This window comes from Haemaphysalis longicornis, unplaced genomic scaffold (assembly GCF_048455015.1).
Source record: "Haemaphysalis longicornis isolate Haplotype H1 unplaced genomic scaffold, Haemaphysalis longicornis Haplotype H1 scaffold_1, whole genome shotgun sequence".
Taxonomy (NCBI): Eukaryota; Metazoa; Arthropoda; class Arachnida; order Ixodida; family Ixodidae; genus Haemaphysalis; species Haemaphysalis longicornis.
The window spans coordinates 420,957,342-420,979,455 of NW_027526203.1; the positions used below are offsets into that span (position 1 = coordinate 420,957,342).

The window sequence follows — 22,114 nt, forward strand, 5'->3', positions numbered from 1 at the left end:
TTTCGAGTCTTGCAGCCTTTAAACACGATCTATTCGGACCATGTATCTTGTTCCAAAAGCTGAGCAAAATAAAAAAAGTCGTTTCTTAACATCTGCTGCTGGAATAGCTAGTGTGCGATCACTTCTCATTTGACTCATTTCTTTGTTGTTATTTGTCATAACTTGGAAAACTTCAAGTATGTCTTCAAGGTACCTACTGACTGGCTTTACCGCTTTGACCCTTTCACTCCGTCTCCGACTCTTACTTGACAACAATAGGCACCACGACTTTTAAATACCAGGATCTTTACAATTCCCTGAACGTTGTTCACCTCGTCTTGTAAGAATACCTGCAAAGGGCTAATCGAAATATAAGGGTGCAAATTTTAAGCCCCCCCCCCCCCCCCCTTCACCCCTTATCTCGCCGCTGCTGGAATACAAACGAGAACACATGAAAACACATGCATTCAGCACGCACGCACGCACACTGGATATCATCCCGTGTTGTCTCCCGAACTCCTTCATCCGGGCGTAGCTAAGTATTCAGACATGTGTGCGGCGCTTCCCTACAAATAGAACAGGTTAATTGCTTGAACAGCGGCAATGTAATATAAGGATAGCTCTGCAGATGGCGAGGGCGAAGAGAGGGGGACACTCCCGGGGCGCTTTGCCGGGAGATGCAAGGGGCGCCGGCGCCTCGTGTGTGTCCCCTCCCTTCGTCCTCGTCTTCCGCAGCGCTATTCTTGTGTTACAATGCCCCACCAATAAACCCAAACAAGGACTCTCTGCAACAATGACTTCTGCAGGCAGCTGCGCCGCCATGCTACTGAAAGATAGCCCTGCTGCCATTTTTCCCCCTCGGGCACAAGTCGGGCAGACTCGGGTCGGCGCCCCCTCCCAAGTGGCGCCCGGGGCACTTGTACCACCCTGCGCCCCCTTAGTTACGCCACTTAATGGAAGCGAATCATAGGCTCACCACCTCAGGAGGTCTGACAGCCCAAGTCATATAGCGTGCGGGAAAGAGCGAAAAGGTATGACAGGTCTGTGCACGGGCCTGGGAAGCAAAGGGGGCCGGGAAAAACATCACCGACGCGCCCCTCCAAACCATCTTTCCGGGTCTTACCGAACATCGCGAATTCGCAAAAATGATGCTAAATATCCATAGACCTTTTTTTCTGTTTTGAATCTGGCCGAAAGAGTAAAATAAGGTGTCAGCCCACTGTTCTTAAGCCCCAAGAAAGAGCTCAAGGGTGAGGCGCTCCTCCGGCAGGGTGGAGTATAGGTACAGCGACGTGGGGCTGTCGCGCCCCTTGGTCTTTTTCGCCTGCTTTGCTCTGCGTGCGATGCCGGTGCGCTCGTATGCTTATTTCTTTATGTTCCTCACTGATCACGAGTTTGCGACACCTTTGGTGACACAGTTCGGCTTCAAGACAAAAAGACTTGAACCCGAACTGCACGCCACCAGTCACGCCACCTCATTCCTGAAATCTCACACAAGACTCTCCACTTTCGCCTTTCACTCGTATTCTCCCTGACTCACCTTAAACGCTACATAGAGACGTAGAGATCGCACAAAATACTCCAACAAACGCACCTACTCAAACAATGTAACACTCAAGTTTCCCATCGACTGGATCCCTCGCCACAAATCTTCCTCCTGCAATCCAGTGGCTCACGCAGCCGCCTGGGAGATCACACTGCCACCTGATGGGTCATTCAATTCGTCGTCAGCCCCACCAGCGATGATGCAGCTCACTAGATTAACGTGTGCTTGAACTGTGACGGAAAAGAACGCTTGAAGAACAGCACTCCGGCTGGTTGCTTGTTCCCATTACCACCTCTTCATTGTTCCAGTGAAATATCCATCAACAAAGTCATCACCAGTGCAGCTTATATCGTAGAAATGTACTGCAAATGGTTGCTGGACATCTTCTCCCACGCTAGACAAACTGTTCTACTCAACCCCTCCCCCCCTCCCCCATGCCAAATAGGAACATTTAGGCTGGACATGCACCGAATTTGCCAAACATCGCCATTTGACATCACCTCAGTTGCACTTCGATTCTAAGAAACTCGACTCGCGCGCGCATGCACACGCCACCAAGCAGCCATTTATTTAATTACAAGTGGCCTGGCACGAGTTGTTTGGGCAGGATCCTCCTCGTCATCTTTAGGATTGGCCAAGCCGTGCAAGCCCTCAAGCCTTCACATCCACAAGGTTTGCTTCATATCTTCATTTGCGTGCAGTGTCTCCTAATGAAGTCATCACATCGGACCAGCAAAGTGCAGAAGACAAGCACTGGCCCCAAGCCCCAACCCCTACCCACAGTCTTTCTGCACCCTTCAGACAGCAGAGGCTCCTCATCAAAAACATTTTGCTACTACTACCTGTAATCAATCCAGAGAGAGAGAGAGAGAGAGAGAGAGAGAGAGAGAGAGAGAGAGAGAGAGAGAGAGAGAGAGAGAGAGAGAGAGAAAATTGTGGGGTGGCCTCGTAGTCCGGAGTCGGAGGGTGGTCCTGGAGTCGGTTGCTGGGTTGATCGAGCCGATCTGGTGGGCGACTGCCCACGGGAAGGTTTGGGGATAGGGGAAAGTCGGGATTTCGATTCCACTTCCTGTATATCGGTGTTGCTCAACCGTTAGTGGGCCGGGGACCATTCTTGGGCTCGCGAAAGTGATGGGGGACTTCACAGCGAAGATGGCTGATCCGCGTCGTAATGTCAAGCAGTTCGCACTTGCAGCCAATGCCGCCCATACACCTTTTCAATGGGAACATTTTGTGTTATGCTGACGTATAACACTGTTGTGTCTGACGTATTGCTGAACAATTCCCTCTATCACCTAAAATTCGCCAAAACAGTAACCTAATACAAGTTTGGCTTTTGTCTGGCTTTTTCGCACAGCTAGCTCGTTGTGCGAAAAGTCAATGTTAAAATACATGCTATGCGGAGAAGTTAAACCTACATATCACGCAGCACAGCCACATTGTTGCGCTGCCGGCACGGTTTGGCAAGAGGAGAAAAGAATAATGGAAGAGAGAGTTTCGGGTAGGGCGTCGTCCCTGAAATGCCCTGGCAGACTCCTTGGGGTCCGCGGACCCCCATTTGAAAGCCACTGCCGTATATTATAGAGTGGGCTTATATTGCCGCAATATATACGGGCAATCCGGAAAGACTGTGTGGGGAGGTAGCGATTTAATCGTACGGGATTTGGGGCCCTGCTGGTTTTTGGTCCTGCTGGTTTGTAGTCGCCTCAGTGTGTTTTTCTCTAGTTTGGACAAGCTGAGTTGGGTGAGGATAATTTCTTTCCTCATGGTAGGCCGCCATCATGGTAGGCCTCCCCCGCAGTGTTTTGACCGTACGGAAGGGAAGGATTTTTCTCAGGGCCCACTGTGCTGTAGGAGAAACTAGAGTTCCTCTGAGGAGCTATATAGAGAAACTCTAGAAGAAGCAGCACCAGCTGCCAAGTTCCTGCATGCCGCTTGAGAGTCGGTAGGACCGTAGGGTGCTATTGTGGGTTGTTGATCTTGTGGGAATTGCGGAGCTCCGCCATCTTGCCTATCCCTCTCGGCCCGCCGCGGAGGCGAGAGGCGTGGTACCTCTCTCTCCGCGGTCGCGCGCTTCCCCTCCGGGAGGATGCCCGTGAGAGCGAGGGGGCGCGGCCGACCCCCTCACGTGACGGGTTTGGCCGGAAGCTCCGGCGGGCTGGTCCGAGGCGGGCGACGGAGGTAGGGCCTCTTTGGACACGAACCATCGTCGGGAGCGGCCGTAAGTACGACTCGCTCCTTTTTGGCCTGCCTTTGTCCGCCCTCGCGCCTGTCTCTCCCGCCCGGCTAAGGTGGTCGGCGGTGTAGAACGACGCGCCCGACGTCTCCTTTATTGCATTGCAATAAACGTCGGAGTGGGCGAATTCTGTGTCCTGTGTTCCTTGCTGTTCGCTGCCGATACGCCAAGTTGGTGATCCGCGGCGGTGTTCAGTGGAGCTAGCCTTGCGGCCGGATCTCGAGGATCGAGCTAGGCCGCCGTTAGAACCCTGGTCCCCACATTTTGGCGCCCGAACGTGGGGCTCGTTTTCAAGTGAATTCGAGGTTCGCTAGCTCCGAGGAACATGGCACAGGATTATGAGTTGGTGGATTTGATGCTGTTGGCCGACCTTTGTGATCATGCCCGGGAGGTCCCGCGATGCTCTGCATCAACAGCGCCCACCGCAGCCGCAGGAGCGGCTCGGGTCCCCCTTCTCCACGGCCCCTACGCAACCGCGAGTGCGGCTTGCGCACCAACGGAAATTTCGGAAAGTTCTGAATTCCGCGAGCGCTATACGTCAGGTGACGCTGCGCTTTCAACCACCATGCGCCGGGCCTACGCAGATGCTGCGGCTCGCGCGGCAACGAGAATTTCGGAAGGTTCCGAATTCCGCGAGCGCTATACGTCAGGTGACGCCGCGCTTTCAACCACCACGCGCCCGGCCTACGCAGATGCTGCGGCTTGCGCACCAACGAAAATTTCGGAAAGTTCCGAATTCCACGAGCGCTCTACGTCAGGTGACGCCGCGCTTTCAAACCCCATGCGCCGGGCCTACGCAGGTGCTGCGGCTCGCGCGGCAACGAAAATTTCGGAAAGTTCCGAATTCCCCGAGCGCTCTACGTCAGGTGACGCCGCACTTTCAACCCCCATGCGCCGGGCCTACGCAGATGCTGCGGCTCGCGCGGCAACGAGAATTTCGGGAAGTTCCGAATTCCACGAGCGCTCTACGTCAGGTGACGCCGCGCTTTCAACCACCATGCGCCGGGCCTACGCAAATGCTGAAGCCCCATGCGGCGCGCCTCTCGTGCAAGTGAGCACGCAGGCGCCCGTAAGCGAAGGAATGACTGTGGATGCAGCGTCCATCGCGAACGCTCTCGCAGGCGCCATGCAGCAAGTGCTGCAGGCGGCGCGCTCACCCGCTCCCAGGGTGCAGCTACCGATGCCGACGTATAGCGGTTATAGCGATCAAGTGAGCGCGAACGCTTTCCTGCTGGCTCTGAGCCGTTACGAGCAGGCGTCCGGCATCAGCGAGAGCGAGGTGCTGCACAGAGTTCTGCCCGCAGCCCTAGTCGACCATGCCGCCCGGTGGTATCGAGTGATAGGCTACACGGCGCGCACGATGGATGACTTCCGAACGATGTTCAGGGAGGAATTCCTGCCCGTCGACTACCTCCCGCGGATGCGTAGAGAGTTGGAAATGCGCACCCAAGCTCCGGACGAATCGATGATCGAGTATGTCCGTGCGATGCAGGAGCTTTACGAGTACGCCGACCCACATGCCCCGAACTCGGAGCGGGTCGATCGGGTCATCAGGCAATGCCACCCCACCTTTGCCTTGTACTTGAGGAACTGCAGGTGCAGAGATCTCAACGAGCTGGCGGCCGAATCTCGTGTTGTGCAAGCAGCAATTGCGGCTGCACGCGCGTATCGGCCACCGCCGCCTCCGGTGGAAACACTGGAACCAAGCTGTGCTTGGCGCGGCGTTACGGGCAGCGAACGAGTCGAGGTCGGCTCTACGTTGATACCCAGCCAGCGAGAAACGCTCGGTCTCGGGGACCGAGCGCTGGACCCCTACTCGTATGGGTTGCGCAACGCGGAGGCGATACGGCCGGAGGTCCTGGCAGCCCCGCGCGCTGTGCACACAACAAACCGGTCAGGTGATCGGCCGGCGAACGCACGCCCAAGTGGGCTTCCCTACACGGGATCGGCGCTGCCGCAGTTGCTGGCACCCGCTCACAACTCTCCCCCGGAGAACCGGATGCGGCCAGCTGGCCGCGGAGCGTACGAGCAGCCTCGATCGGCGCAGCAAGCAGCACGGAATTCTGTTCGCTGTTTCAGGTGTGGCCAAGTTGGTCACATGATGCGAATCTGCCCAGGTGGACAGGGAAACGCAGCGGGCCGCCGGTGAAGTCGCCGGCGGCTGATCAACGCGCCCGAGAGGAAAACATCACCGCGCCCGCCGCATTCAGAGTCGGAGTTCCGACCAGCGCGCCTGCGCCCTTTCTCGACCTCGCAATTGCGGGGCGGAGTTTTAAGGCATTGCTGGACACCGGGGCAAGCACTTCACTCGTAGGGGACGAGGTCGTTTCCCATCTCGAGCGCAAAGCTATTCGGCTGCGCGCGCGGAAGTTGCCGCTCCAGCTTGCGTGTGGTGATGTTACGTCACGCGGTGACGTACGCCTCGTCGTGCGTTGGAGTCAGCGTGTACGGCGAATGCGTTTCGTCCACTTGCCCGGACTGACGGTCCCAGTCATTCTGGGGAGAGACTTTATGTCCAAGGTTGGACTGGTCGTGGACATCGGCAACGGAGGCTATCGGGAGGGCCCGTTTACGCCGCTAAAGCCGTTCGCCGAACCGCCGCTTGCAGCGAGGTCGCTGTGTAAGGCCGCCGCCGAAACGTCCCGCGCGCCGAGGGAAGCAAAAGCTTCAGGCGCAGCCGATAGCCGGCGCGCGCGGCACCCTCCGAGCTCGGGTGTTGCCGCTCCCGGCGCGGTTGATTTCTCCTGCGCCGCCAGCCCTCCAGCCCGAAATCAGAGCGAGGAGTTAGGCGCGCTCCTAGCAGGTGCTAGTGAGCTGACAGCGGCGCAGCGTTATCGCGCCGTGGACGTCGGCAACGGAGGCTATCGGGAGGGCCCGTTTATGCCGCTAAAACCGTTTTTCGAGCCGCCGCCCGCAGAGAAGTCACTGCATGGGCGCGCCGCCGAAACGTCTCTCGCGCCGCGGGAAGCAGAAGCTTCAGGCGCTGCCGGTAGCCGGCGCGCGCAGCAACCTCCGGGCTCGGTCGTTGCTGCTGCCGCGGCTGATTTCTTCTGCGCTGCGCGCCTTCCACCCCGAGGTCAGGGCGAGGAATTGGGCGCGCTCCTAGCAAGTGCTAGCGAGCTGACAGCAGCGCAGCGTGACCGCGTCTTGTCGTTGTTAGGTGACTTCGGCGAGATATTCACTGAGCAAGCAGGTTGCACAAGGTTGGTGCAGCACTGCATAGACACCGGCGATGCTCAACCATGGAAATGCAATCCCCGGCCCGTCAGCCCGGCCAAGAGGCAGGCAACTGACGAGGCGCTGGAGGAACTGCTGAAAGCAGGCATTATCCGCCGCTCGACGAGCCCTTGGGGGTTTCCAGTGGTGCTCGTACGAAAGAAGGACGGTAGCTGGCGTTTGTGCGTCGACTATCGGCGGCTGAATGCGGTCACGAAAAAGGATGCGTACCCCTTCCCGAGCGTTGACGAAATCGTCGCAAATCTCGGTGGCGCAAAATACTTCTCCATTTTGGACGCCAGCAAGGGGTACCTTCAGGTCGAGATGCGTCCCGGCGATGAATGCAAGACAGCGTTCACTTGCCATCGGGGGCTGTACGAGTTCGTACGTATGCCTTTCGGTTTGTGCGGAAGTCCGAGCACATTCCAACGCCTGATCGACCGGGTGCTCGGTGAGGCAAAATGGCAGCATGCCCTCGCCTATTTGGACGACATTGTCGTCTACTCCCGCACCTTCGAGGAGCACCTCTGCCACCTGAGAGACGTCCTGGGACGACTCAGGGCAGCTGGCATCACCATCAATCCTGCCAAGGCGCAAATATGCAGCGTTCAAGTGAGCCTGCTCGGCTATCGGATCGAACGCGGACAGGTGTCCCCCGATCCCGAGAAACTCCGGGCGATCTTGGAGTTTCCCACGCCGAAGGATGTCGCCGGAGTTCGGCGCTTCCTAGGGATGATCGGCTACTACCGCCAGTTTATCCCCGCTTGCGTGCGCCTGCAAGCACCCTTGACAAAGTTGTTGAGGAAATCCGCCCCTTGGGAGTGGGGAGAGGAGCAGGAGAGCAGCCTACGCCAACTGGCGAAAGCTGTTGCAGACACTGCATCGCTGAAACTGCCGGATCTGAACAGGCCATTCGTGATCCAAACAGACGCGAGTGACCTCGGCGTAGGGGCAGTGCTCCTCCAGGTGGATGGAGAACAACTGCGACCCGTGGCTTTTGCGAGCCGTGCGCTGACACCGGCAGAGCGAAACTACTCGGTCACCGAGAAGGAGTGTCTGGCCATAATCTACGCACTTCGAAAGTTCGAGATGTACGTAGAGGGGGTCAAATTCACGATCGAGACGGATCACATGGCCCTCACATGGCTTTCCCGCCTCCGTGAGCCCAGCGGGAGGCTCGCGCGATGGGCCCTGACATTGCAACGCTTCGAATTCGAAGTTCGCTACCGCAAAGGTGCCACGAATGTGGTCGCGGACGCGCTGTCACGGGCGCCGGTGGACGACACCCAACCGGCCGGAGAGGCCGAGGAGGACGCTGTAGGTCAGCGACCCTTCTCGGCGCGGGGAGAGCGCGGAACGCGGGAGGACCCAAGTTTCGGAAGCTCAGAGCACGTGCATCTCGTCGGGGGAGGAGTTCCGCTCGAGGTTGCGTTCAGTCGGGAAGAGCTAGTCGAGGCTCAGCAGGAGGACTTGTTTTGTCGGGAGGTGATCGCCAGTCTTAATGAAGAGACGGACCCTCAGGCAAATCGAACACCGGTGAATGACGGGCGCCGGGAAGCTGCTGGTATTGCGGCTGGCGCGGGCTCTAATGCAGCTGGTATTGCTGCGAGCGAGTTGGAAAGTTACCTGCTTGACGCCGATGGAGCTCTGCTGAAATACGTGCCCGGCAAAAATGACTCAAGTGAGTGTTTTAAGGCCGTTATCCCGAGCAAGCTCAGGTGTGCTGCATTGCAGCACTACCACGACGCAGACGGCCACGGTAGCGCGCCAAAGACATGGCAGAAGCTTTGTCGGTATGCTACCTGGCCCGGCATGAAGGCACAAGTATGTAGGTACGTACGCACATGCCACGTCTGCCAGGAGCGCAAACCGCGAGGCGGTAAGGCGCCGGGTTTGCTTCAGCCTATCGTGAGCACAAAGCCGTGGGAGGTCCTGGCGTGCGATCTGATGGGCCCGCTGCCGCGCAGCAAGAGAGGGTACAAGTTTGTACTCGTGGTGACATGCCACTTCAGTGGGATCGCTGAACTCTATCCGCTGCGCAAAGCGACAGCACAGGAGGTCCTGCAAAAGCTGTCTGAGGTGTTTTGTCGCTACGGATTTCCGGAGCGGCTGATTACCGACAACGCCACGTATTTCACATCAAGGTTGTTTCGTGAAGCGTGCGCGGCAATGGGTGTCAGGCAGCAAACAACATCGTGCTATCACCCCCAGTCTAACGTGACGGAGCGCCGAAATCGAGACATAAAGCCACTGCTTGGGGCATATGCCCGGCGGCAACAAGACTGGGATGAGCACTTGAGCTCGATCTCCTTCGCTCTGCGCACAAGCGTGAATCGGTGCACGGGCTTCACGCCCGCATTCCTGATGTTCGGCAGGGAGCTGAACACACCGACGGACACGGTTCTGGCCAGGAGGTCGACCGCAGTCCCCGCGAAAGCAGCAGATGCGGCTTACGCGCGGCGCTTGCGCGAGCGTTTGGCAGAAGCCATCAAGGAGGCGAACCGCAGCCGCGGTAAGGCCAGGGTCGACCAAAAGGCGGCCTACGACCGAGCTCATCGAGACGTGGCGTACCAAGTGGGCGACACTGTCTTGAAACGTAACCACGCGCTGAGCGATGCCAGCGCAGGGTTCGCGGCCGGTCTCGCACCCAAGTGGGTAGGACCGTTCGTAGTCGCCGAGAAGATCTCGCGGCTGAATTACAAGCTGAAAGACCCGAGGTCAGGTCGAATAAGCGGCCCCATTCACGTGGGCGAGCTGAAGCAGTACTTTCCAAGAGGAGAAACTGCCGACGCTCCCACTTCGGACTCGCGAGGTCGCGAGCTAGAGGGAGGTGCAGAAGGAAGGTTCCCGACGCACCGCTACAACACCCGCAACCGGCGAAATCGCTGACCGGGTCACCGCCCTCCAGCGCGCAAAGTTGCGCACAGGAAGGGTTGCCAGAGGAAGCTCCTCGAGGCGCGCCAACGAAACGCGCAGCCTACGCCGTGAGGTCCGGCAATGCGTTGCACGGGGTGACTCCAGAGGGCGCCAGCCGGCAGGAAGCCACTGCTGACGCTCCCACTTCGGGCTCGCGAGGTCGCGAGCTAAAGGGAGGAGGTGCGGAGGGAAGGTTCCGACGCACCGCCCCACATCCGCGATCGACGAGGTCGCTGACCAGGTGGGCCACCGTCTCCGGAGGGTTCAAGCCCGCACGCCCAGGGTTCGAGCGACCCTCCAACCACGACGCCACCACACCACGCCAGGCCTGCAGCGGGCCAGCCGGGCCAGCCGCCACCCCGGGGAGAACGAGCCCAGCTGTATGCCAAAACAGCACCCCGCCGCCCGTACAGCGAGTGAGCTGCGCGGCGGGACGGCTCCCGTGGTCGGCTGATCGCGCCCCCTCCTCCGCGTTGGCGGAGGCGCTCGTCCGGTGTGCGCCGAGCGAAAGCCATCGTCGGCGCTGAGCTGACCATCTGGGAGGCAGCACTACGAACGCGGCCTCCAGCCCAGGTCCGGGCATCAGAGGTGGTCACTGCTGAACCCGCAACCAGCGGAAGCCGCCGGCGGTGCGGCAGGCAAGCGCCCCGTCGGCGTGGGACGAACCGCTGCGGGAAGTGACCGCCTGGGAGCAGCCGGCGCCCGGGCCCTTTGCTCAACCGGCCCAGCCTACTTCTCCGGCGGGGCCTGCGGACCTGGGGCTGGCTGACGAAATCAAGTCAACTGGCGGACTGTGGCGAACTGTGTGGTGATTGTGGCGAACTAGGTGGTGGCAGTGCGGTGCAACGCGGACGTTGGCGCAGTTGCGCATGTTCGGGATCGGACTTTCTTGGACTTGCTCAAGGAGGTGTGCCAGGCAGCGAAACGAACGGTGAGGTCATCGTTCGCCGGAGCCCTCGAGGTCGAGCGGCTTTGGTCAAAGGGGGGAGGGATGTGGGAATTGCGGAGCTCCGCCATCTTGCCTATCCCTCTCGGCCCGCCGCGGAGGCGAGAGGCGTGGTACCTCTCTCTCCGCGGTCGCGCGCTTCCCCTCCGGGAGGATGCCCGTGAGAGCGAGGGGGCGCGGCCGACCCCCTCACGTGACGGGTTTGGCCGGAAGCTCCGGCGGGCTGGTCCGAGGCGGGCGACGGAGGTAGGGCCTCTTTGGACACGAACCATCGTCGGGAGCGGCCGTAAGTACGACTCGCTCCTTTTTGGCCTGCCTTTGTCCGCCCTCGCGCCTGTCTCTCCCGCCCGGCTAAGGTGGTCGGCGGTGTAGAACGACGCGCCCGACGTCTCCTTTATTGCATTGCAATAAACGTCGGAGTGGGCGAATTCTGTGTCCTGTGTTCCTTGCTGTTCGCTGCCGATACGCCAAGTTGGTGATCCGCGGCGGTGTTCAGTGGAGCTAGCCTTGCGGCCGGATCTCGAGGATCGAGCTAGGCCGCCGTTAGAACCCTGGTCCCCACAATCTCTTGAGGGGACGCTGCAGTTACGGCTTCCGTTATCGAAGGTATGGGGCCGCATCCGCGTACACTGTTGTAGAGTCTTTGGAATAAAGTTTATTGAGCACCTCTGCTATGGCTACTGTGCTTCTGCGTACTTTTGGGAAGGTTTCGTATGTAGGTCTGGTTTCCGACTCCATCTGTGGTTGCTGACGCCCCTGTGCCTGCCATTTAAATGTTGCTAAAGCAGTTTCCCCGTAGGAAAAAATCCCAGTCGTCGTTTATGTCCAGCGAGGTGGGTCTGACTAAGTTCCTCGGCGTTATTGGGAAGGTCGGGATTGTGCAGTTGGACCGCGGCGGTAATCCCAGGACCTGCTGGTGCACTTTTCGGATATGCATGTTTGTACCCTTGTACCTGCCATATTTATCTGACGTATTCCACAGTTTCAGCTAGGAGCAGGTATCTTCACTTTTCCTACTTTCCTACCCTAACACCAGCGCACTGCGACGAAGACAGCGGTTTTTAGCACCGTGATGATGACGATTATGATAACTTGCGTACGGTGAAATGCTTGCTTGGAGCCAGGTATACGCACCGCATTTAGGAGCACTTACTTGTCAATGCCATACAGTCAGTAGGCATTACTGTGCGCTGTTAATGAAGAGAGGGGCCATATTTTTAACGACGTTATCGATATGAAAATGCACAAATCGCACGGTTATTTTTTTATTGAGTCACTTTTAATTGGTGGCAGAGCAGGTGGGGAAAAATCTGCAGAAACAGCTCGACAAGCGATCTCGCACCTTCCAGCTGCACCAACACATGCAGCAGTGACTCTGAAGCACATTTGCGAATTAAATTTCCAACCCACACAATTATGGTAATTATTTATACAATACACTATCACCCTATTATATGTACAAACTAGAGACAAAGGCGCATTCGTTGGAATCTATATGTATTAATTAACATGGCTATTTAGGCTAGCTCTTCATGAAGAAAAAAGAACAACACAATAAGCAGTCAAATGCACTGGGGAATAAAATGCAACTTATACAAAGTAATAGTGCGTGAAACTACACATGGTCAGCATGTCTGACTAAGAGCAGCATAGAACAGGACAAAGATTAACTTTATGATAAGTTCAAGGTAAAAGGCATGTGTTGTTGTTGTTTTAAACCTTTTGTTCACCGAAGGAGGGCACTAGGCCAGCGAGGGGTAGGGGATAGGAAGGCAGGGGATTAAAGTTTGGAGTTATTCAGAACATGTTTTTAAACTCATCACTGTTGAGTTCGAAAATATCGATGTTTTTTTTTAAGCAACTGCTTGGTATGACAGTAATGCGGTAATTAGATTGGTGTCATGTAGGATTCCTGTTACATTCTGTTACATTTACATATAGGAAATAATAAGATTAAAATTTTTGCCGGCCATATTGTAAGCGTTTCATGCTAGCGCCATCGAACATCTAAGTTCGGCAGAGCGAATAGTCGAACGAATGCTATTGCAGAGGAAAAGTGCAATAAAAACAAGTGCTACGGAAAAAAAATCTGTCTTAATCTGCATGGTTATATTAATAAAATTTGCTCCTCTAGCTGTTAATATCTGATGGCAGTTGAGAGCTAAAAGAAAAATATGTATATATGCGAATGCCCACGTAAAGCGTAAAGCTTGTTGATATCGCCTCCAGCGCAGTCTCAGCTCACTGGGTTTTCAAAAAATTGAGTTCGTTCATCTCAGATGTGCGCAAATCTCTGAGCATCAATGGCGTCAATCTTGGGGTTTAGGCATGCTGCGGTTTTATTCCCCGGCGGCCACAAAAGGATCATGTATGGACAAAAGGCTGGCCGAGGTCCACGTAGCCGCCAATTTGAACAATGCAGTGAACACGGAGGCATTCTTTGTGGTGAACCAGCCATTTCTGACAGAAAAGTACGTTTTGACGATGAAAGTGGCGCGAATGGAGGCCTTGAGCTCGCATGCTTCACGGCCCAGGTCGCACCGCGAATGCGATACCCTGGAAGCGGTGGCCCTCGATGCTGACGCGGCATGCGCGTGCGCGTGCCTTGCGGGGACGTAGAAAACCGGCGATACATGAGCCACTAGCCGGAGAAGTGGACGATCTGGTAAACCGTCTCGGTGTTGGCTCCGGCTGATCCGGACGGTGCGGCGGTGGCGCTGCAGCGGTAGACGCCGTAGTCAGCCGTCGAAACGGCGTAGATGTGCAGCGTGGCCTGGTGGCCACGCGTATCCGCGAAGAATCTCCCGTCGGCCATGTCCAGCTGCTGGTAGACGCAGCCGTACTGGACAGGGCAGAAGCATGGCCCGCAGGTCGGTAGCGGTGGAGGAGGACGCCAGGCGACCGGCACTTGACCCCGGGTGTTCGTGGCCTTCACCCACACCACGTTCTGCGAGCAACGGGACAGTGTGTACATGCCATGATGCACAGGAGGCCCCGGCTATGCAGAACACCTTTCACAACATTACCTCAAGACTATACTTTAAGCTATGCAACTATTCATTGAATGCATATCTTCTGATTGTTTCTATTGTGGGGGCGACCTGTGTGAAGACCGTTATCATTATGATTATGAGTGACTTACGAGGAGAGAGCGCGTGCTAGGGCGGGACGGTGTAAGGGGGGTAGTATGAACGGTTTATATATGGTTCGCTCTAAGAAAGAAACGGTAGTGTAGTGGGCTATAGGCCAGCGGGGCGGGAGGAGGGCAATTTTTATTGTGACGCAGAGTTTCACACCTGTAAAATCGCCGGAGGGGTGCACGCCGCGATGAAAGCGTCGTTGGATCGCTAGGGCGTGAGGGCCGTAGAATTATGTTGCGGAGGAGTGCTGGGGTTCAACGGCGCAAGTAGGACATTTCAGAAGCGGTTCCTCAACGACCTGCTTGGATATTCGTGTTCAGTCTGTGATTGCCGTTGTTTCTGGGACGAATTTAAATTGCGTGTCACCGCAAAAAAAAAGTAATGTAATCACAATAATGGCGCAATATAATCAAAACGACGTAATGTCTTTAAAACATCCCCATCCGGTATCTATGTCGCCTTATTATAGCTGGATGGTGGTGAAATTGTGCTGACTTGTCGCATCAAATAATCGCCAGCCAATTTTAATGCGCGAGTATCGCTTACGAATTTCTGGCTCATTTGGAGAAAAATGCACCCTACCTATAGATCCCGGGAGCCCGGCCCTGTCAGCGAAATTTCCTCTGGATGCCCAACCTGTCCTCAAAATTCGCATTGGCTCGGTGCAGCCCGAAACTCCTCATCAAAGTTCCCATTGGCTGAAATGGTCTAGCATCATACACCCTCAAAGCGATTGGTCAGTGACGGTGGCATAGGCGGCGAGAAGCTCACGACAAATCAACTCGTCTGTGACCTCACCAAACCAACCCGCAATTCCTACATACTCGTAAGTATTGGCCAGTGACTATGACAGCAGCCGTCAGAAGCTCACGGCCAATTCACTAATTACCGTTTGCAGTAAAATCAACGTGTCCACCTACGTACGCTTTCACAACTCAAAGAGAAGTGATGCTCACGCATTCTGACATCATAAGGGGGACCTATGGTGCATGCGTGATCTTTTGGGTTTGGTCTGCCGAAAATCGACTGCTAATAAAAATGCGTAGCTCTGCTACGCCTGGATTGGCCCGCTCAGCAGGTGTGCAGCTTTCTTTGGTCAGGTTGTCTCCTTAAGAGGCGCCTAAGTTTTGCATTGCAGTGGCACGCGCGGAGAGAACCTCACCCATTGGAACTGCCGCCAGGGAGTTTAGCTCGAGCTGCTCTTATCGCGGCCGCTATTTGGGGAAGCCGGCCACAGATGTCGCCCGGCCCGGCCACTCGCTTACGGTAACCGCACAACAGCCGTGCACGCGATGGCAGGTTCGTGGGGGTTAGCTCGCCGCCCTTCACTGAGAGTAACGGTCAGCATTAAACAACTTAACTCCACGAGACCGCAACTGATTTGCGCAACCCTTCACAACGACCTACGTGAGAGTACAAAAATTCTATTTTAATGCGATATCATTTAATACGCGCCCTCCCCACCAAACCGCGTTTTGTTGTTTGAAGCGTTACTTCTAACACCGAGAAGTTTCGGAGCCCTTATTCTAGAGTAGCCTCACGTCCTACTCGCATCCCCTGCACACATCGTTGCTCATCATATAAATTCATAGCAAGTCGCTATCTCCATGGTCGTACTCCGCAACATTTACGGATTGCAAGAGTGCGCAGCCAATAGATGGCTTTATTTTTCCGGGACGGGGGGATATGGCGAGGGGCTCGTTTTTTGCGCTGTTTTGTATGTTCAGAATGAACCAACTGGTCCCACTCGAGACGCTAATACGCTTTTGGGTTGTCCTAATTTCCCTACAGCAACCTGAATCCTGCTGCCCCCCTCCCTCCTTTTTTTACAAGAAAAAATAAAAGCAGAGGTGATGAAACGAGGCCAATGCTTGCCCTAAAAGACATGATAAAGATTTGGAGGGCTTAAAAGCTTTAATTGTATTACGTCTTTCAGCAAAGATGCCTCGTCGTTATTTCATTTGACTACTCCCCAATAATGCCATCTACCTACCCCTGTGCCGTAACAGGAAAAGTGAATTCGCTTGTGTTATCTGACTAATACTCCTATACCTAAATTCGTCAGCTGTGCCCAGTCCGCTTTCAGTACGAAAGTATAAGTGTAATTGCGAAATATTAAAAGCTCTACAAGTTTCCGCAATAACTCTAACGTAAGCTTAAGAAATATAATAATGCAGGCACAAGAAAATGGCTGGTAATTTCTGGTATTGTCACTCACGCCTACGAAGTTGAATATCATGCACGACTACTGTTTAAAAAAAAAAAGCAGTTGAGATGACTGAAAACGAAAATTACAGATTTTGGGAACATACGCCGCACAGTTCCCTTAAAGGCGCCGTCAATTATCATTCATGGTGGAAATTTAAGAGCAGCGTTGCTCTTTACCTGCTTCTAAAGGGTTTGTTCAAACCCCTTGGAAGCAGGTAAATCCTTCCGCATGCGCGAGCTAAAAATGGGCAAGTCATGGCAACACCAAATTTGGGTTTCAATGCACGCAGCTACCAGTTAGCTGGAAAATGTCACATGGTGTTCTCGCTTCAATTCCTTTCTTTACACTTAGGTAAAAATATTTCAAACTAGTACTTGCGCGCGCGCAAACTGATAATGCATCTCACTACCATTATACTAGCGGTTTTCTTATAGGGGGATAGGAAAGGGGGTTCGGTACAGCCGGTAACTAATGTATCTTTCATTAAGAAGACCTCTTCATCAAAACTGCCGGGGCAGCCGAAGAACAGCTGGTAGCGGGAAAAAGTAGGTGAGAGGAATAAATTGCGAGAGAAAGAGACAACTTTCCCGTGACAGTTATAACCAATTACTTCTAACGTCTTATTACCTAACTTGAAGGGGTGTTTTTCTGCATGATTGCTTACCATTACATTTTATTTCTTTGTGTTCGTTTTTAACCCTGCAGCAAAGCTTCCCGTGCAGAGTTTTTGAGGCATATTCCGTCAGCCCTTGTGGGTCTGGCTCGATAGGACAATGCGATTCGCAAATCTCAAATGGTTCAAATGTTCACCATCGATCCGTAACCTCCGTGTTTCCCAATAAGGTTTTCTGAACACCCCTTCTAGAAAGGCTGTGAGTATTATCGGCGAGATCGTGTCTTTCGTCTGGTGCTGTTTCTGATAGAGAGCTTTTTATTCTTCTCATGCAGGAGTAACATACCCGTCGTGTATCCATGACCTCTCAATGCTTCCACCACCGTGGATGTGGTCACTGAGTTAAATGTTTTCCCATAACCTATAAATGCCATGCACAGTGGTTTTTTATATTCCGCAGATTTTTCAGTTACCTGGTAGACTGAATGGATATCCGATCTATCTCTGAGTAACATTTCCCAACGCTGGCTTATTAACTTGGTCGTTCATAGCCTGGCTCTCAATGTTGAGTTATGTGACGAGGACGCCTGTTAGGCTTGTAAAAGGGATGGGGGCCCTTCAGATAAACTACGTTGATCTGTGCCACATAGACAAACAATTTGCAATTGCAGCTAAAGTCGCCCGATCACCTATATCCCGCATTTTGTGTGCCTTGCTTTTTCGCACAGCTAGCGTGTTATGCAAAAAGCCGATGTGAAAACATGTGCTACGCGGGGAAGAGTAACTACGTGTCATGCGACGAAGCCACTTTTTTTTTTTTTTTTGCGTCCCTGACAATATTTGGCAAAATGTAACAAAATAAAGGGGGGGGGGGTTAGGGAGGGCTTCCTGGACCCCCCTTTTGAGAACCACTGGTCCAGGGTGCCACTTATGCGATTAAGAATTACTTTCGTAAGTAAGGCTATGGAAATTCTGCGGATTATGTGCTAAGACGTGTGCATTATAACACCGCTTCTCTGTTTTACCAAACGTACGTTTCGTTCGTTAAGAGGGTTTGACGGCATACCACCTGGTCAGAAAACATCCTTGAAATGGTTTATTGGTCACTGACCAAAGTCAAAATATACAAATGACGTTTCGGGAGCACTACGGCTCCCTTGTTCACACTGTTCACTCCCTAGTTCAGTGGGAACAAGGGAGCCATGGTGCTCCAGAAACGTCATTTGTATATTTTGACTTTGGTCAGTGACTAGTAAATCATTTCAAGTACATTTCGTTCGTTGCAATAAAGGAAACCATTAACACAGGCAGCACTTTTTTGTATTTGTTTACCTTTTGAGCGCACCTCGTGAGGGCGCTGAATTAAATACACTTATGCGATTTCGTAAGTGCACTTCCAGACAGCCGAAGTGGGCAACTTTTCCTTTCGTTTGGTTATATAGACCATTTCAACTTCCTCGTCCTGGGAGCTGCCATTTTATCAGTGGGCTGTGCTAGAAACCCTATAATTGGTGCAGTCGACAGGAATAAGTAACTGCGCATGCGCAACACAGCCCGGGACATGTCCTGATCTTATGAAAGAGTAACGCATGAAAAGGTTCATATTTTACAAAAATATACATTTACGTTGTTGTAACAATCGAGTGTATAATTTTCGCCAACTGCGCTTTTTTTTTTTTTGTGCAGAGACAACGCAGTACACTGTTTTAGGTTAAATACTCGGGAAAATTTATGGCGAATTAAAATTTAACTGAAGATACATTGGTGAAAGTATGCGTAAGTGTGCCACCTAGACAAAATAGTCATTATCCTACGTATGTGATACACAGTCCAAGCGTTTTAACTTGGACTCTGTATCACGTGGCCTGCAAAGCTGTAGCTGCTTGCCAATGCCAGCTGCAGTTCTGCAGGCTGGAGGATAAAGCCATGTTAGAAAATGTCTGGAACTTTAATCTGTTCTTCATTACTTCGTTATCTACCGGCAGCCGAAGAGCTCGCACAAGTGACCTTCCGAATCCACTGAATGACCGTCGAGCCGCATCCATCTTTAGAGGTGCGCCTGTACCCTTCTTAACACAATAAAATATCTCGCTTCAATTCCTCTTTAGCTTGGCATGCTTGGTGGACGCATACAAAAGCGGTTTGTCAAACGTTGTTTTCCCGTGCATCGCTGGTTCCGTTCGCAACTTACCACCATCACTGCCAAATGGTTTAATGCCACCTTTTCTCCCTAACCTTCTATACAGAGACAAGGTAGTGGTGCTAAGAATGCGGGCGCAGATATAAGGGCCAATTGTAAAGAAATAAATTAACTGACGAAGCACTCGGAGAGAGTGAAAGGAAGGGGGATAGAAAGAGAATTGTTGGCGTTATTGGAGAAGTTATCTCTAACCGAAAACGAAGCTGGCCACTTCAGACTTCTGAGCATTAAAATGGTACAGTTGGAGGGCTTATACCTGGGCAACACGGTCGTTTCAAAGGCCTTCAGAAGGCCGTTGAACTGATTGTCTATCGAGTTCCCCATTGTAAATACATAAGGAGCACTTGTGGGGTAGAGTACAATTGTCGATTGAAAGTTACCGTGTAGCACAGACATTAGAAACTACTGCAATTACACCTGAAAGGAGAAGCACTGAAATATGCACTGGGAAACTTGTGAAGAGCACGCGCTCTTACCGAGACCAGCGGATCCCCGTGGAGGTCGCAGACTAGCTCTACGTCGCGCCCTCCGTGCAGGGAGCGCGCCGAACCCATTCCAAGGAATTTGCCCGGAAATGGGTCCACGTTTCTCGGTGGCGGGGGCTGCGGGTACGGAGGGACCCAGGGCCCGTAGTAAGGCGGCTGTTGAGGTGGTGCGGGCGGCGGTGGAGGCGGTGGAGCCGGTGGCAGCGGCAGCGGCAGGGGAACTGGAACGTACGAGTGGCGGTTTTCTGGGTAGCCCTGGTGATGCGGGGGACCAGGCTGGTAGGCGGGAGGGGAATAGCCCTGATGCCCCGGGTACGGGTGCGGGTACGGGAAGCCTCCCACGGCGTGCGCCGGTCGGTACACCAAGTAGTGGTGGTAGCAGTTGGTGCGCGGCAGTGGCGGCGGGGGCGGCGCGTGATGGTGGCTCGCCGTGCCCCGACGCTGGTCCACCGCGGCGAGCAGGCACAGCAGCAGAGCCGTCCTCCTCATGGTGCACTGCCGGGCGGCGCCCCGGGGCCGAGCATTTTTGCTGCCAGGAAAGAGGGGCCGTCTCGGGGCATCAGCCAAGCCGAACGGGCCGCGCGCAAGGACGGCCTTGCACGCTTGTCTCCAGGGGCACGCTATAGCTGACGGCGACCTTTGGCGATCCGACGACGTCCAGACGCCTGGCATTGGCGCGCCCAGGATACTTTCGCCAAGGGCCTTTTGTCTGGCCCCTCGGAGCCGCGCTATAATGACACGACGCCTCCCCCGCGGCGGCTTGCCGGCGGAAGGCGGCCATCCTTGCGGTGAGCTGTCCGCCTTCTCTCGCCGCTCACGTACCCCGGCGATGCACATCTGGCGCCCAACGACCAGCCAGCCTTTTGAAAGTTAGTCGCTCACATCAGCACCTCGTCGCACTCACTGATTCTGTGTCCGAGCCCCCTCAATGTCGACACGTCGCAAATGACCCGCACACTAGACATCGTAGCCACGGTACCACAACGTGCTTATATATATTTCTGGCTTTTATTTCAGTTGCGATAACTTCCAAGGAGGGAAATTTACAAATGCGGTTTGTAGAAGGTAAAGAATAAAAGAATGTAGTTGAATAAGATGATTATATTAAAATTTTGTTTACGCCACTCAGCATAGGCACGTTTTTATTGCATTTTTTTCCTGCGATACTCAGCGTCAGGAATTTGGCCAGGTGAACGCGCGAGCGCTTGTTCGAGCTCCTGAAAAGGCGGGCGGAAGTCCGGAATAAAGGGAGCGTGCTGTGGTGGGCGCGCCTGCCGCAGAAAGGTGCGCGATGCGAATTGGCAGATCGATTCACGGATTATCGCACATCAGAAGGTGCGTTAGCAAGACGAGACTGTGTTACGACGACCGTGAGCGAAGCTGCGCTAGTTTCCTGTCTCAGGGATTATAGGTGTTTGCAAAGAGACGTCGCTACGGGGGCAAAGAGAACAAACTGATTGTAAACGCGACAAAAAACGGAGTATAGTACCGCCTGCTTCTTTTTCGGTACTCACTGTGTGCTCTTTGGTGACAATCTTACCCTCAAATAACACGTTAGATGTATATCACCCGACGAGATCGTCATCAGGATGTATCGATAATTCCATAGCTCTGATTCTTCCCGAAACTGTACTCAACTGCCTGGCGTTACGTTCTGGAATATGCTTGGGGTGCCTAGAACAGGACGAGTAAATCTAGCAGTGCGGGTATTGAAGAAGTAGAAAATAAATTGTCGCCGATCCTTAGACATCGCCCCTACATCGCCAGCATGCACCCCTTCTGACTCGGGACCGCGAGTCTTGGGAGCGCTCCCTTGTTTAAAGGCTAGATGCGATGATGCCGACCTTGCTGTTTCCCCGACCGTATGCTTGCGATATAGGCTGTAAAAATGTTTATCACTTTACACGTTCCTGTTTAGTGAGTGTATGAATATTCTCATTGATTCCTACTACGAAATTGTGTTTTTGTCTACCACGACAGCTATAGATTCATGTATTCTAGTTTTAGTGTACCCAGTGTCCCCATAAAGGCTTTTTTTGTTTGTTTATCTTTTCATTTGTTTTACTCGTAGACTGGTGGTACAGAGGCTTATCTCCTGGCTCAAGGAAGGTTAGTAAAATGATTGATTGATTGATTGATTGATTGATTGATTGATTGATTGATTGATTGATTGATTGATTGATTGATCGATCGATCGATCGATTCATTCATTCATTCATTCATTCATTCATTCATTCATTCATTCATTCATTTCATTCATTCATTCAGTTCTGCGGAATTAATCAACTGCACTTCTCGAAACGGAACCCCGAAGCCTGACGCAATTACGTTTTTTTTTAAAGTTCGCACATAAAATGTGCCTAATAAGAATACACGTCATGCAACACAAGGAGCGAGAGATTTATATACATAACGTGCACATGCATTCACCCTTCTATGCTGCACATTAGCAGTGGCAGCACCCGTCACCACCACAGACTCACCTACACAGTCAACCTTTTTCCCTGCTCCATTTTTCTGTGCGGTGAAGCAGTCCGACCGGACACCTTGCGTACAGCTCAGCCTCTGAACTGCAGCAAGCTCTCCAAAACGTCGATGTAGAGAGCTATTAGAATTACTGCACACCGA

The 22,114-nt window shown here is 53.5% G+C and overlaps 1 protein-coding gene across 1 annotated transcript; it reads right to left on the reverse strand.

The window, feature by feature from the left end:
• Window positions 1-12,095: 12,095 nt before the first annotated feature.
• On the reverse strand, window positions 12,096-20,360 carry LOC144155641 (uncharacterized). Its single transcript, XM_077687221.1, has 2 exons — window positions 19,478-20,360; window positions 12,096-13,786 (listed from the first exon to the last, which is right to left on the reverse strand). Exons 1-2 carry the CDS (start codon window positions 20,321-20,323, stop codon window positions 13,481-13,483), a joined length of 1,152 nt encoding a protein of 383 aa, XP_077543347.1. The 5' UTR covers window positions 20,324-20,360; the 3' UTR covers window positions 12,096-13,480.
• Between the last annotated feature and the right edge of the window lie 1,754 nt (window positions 20,361-22,114).

Coding starts and splice junctions, on each gene's coding strand:
- LOC144155641 (XM_077687221.1), bottom strand. CDS start 20,323: ATGTGCATCGCCGGGGTACGTGAGCGGCGAGAGAAGGCGGACAGCTCA. Junction 13,787..19,477: donor ACGGGGATCCGCTGGTCTCG/GTAAGAGCGCGT, acceptor CGTTGCTCGCAG/AACGTGGTGTGGGTGAAGGC.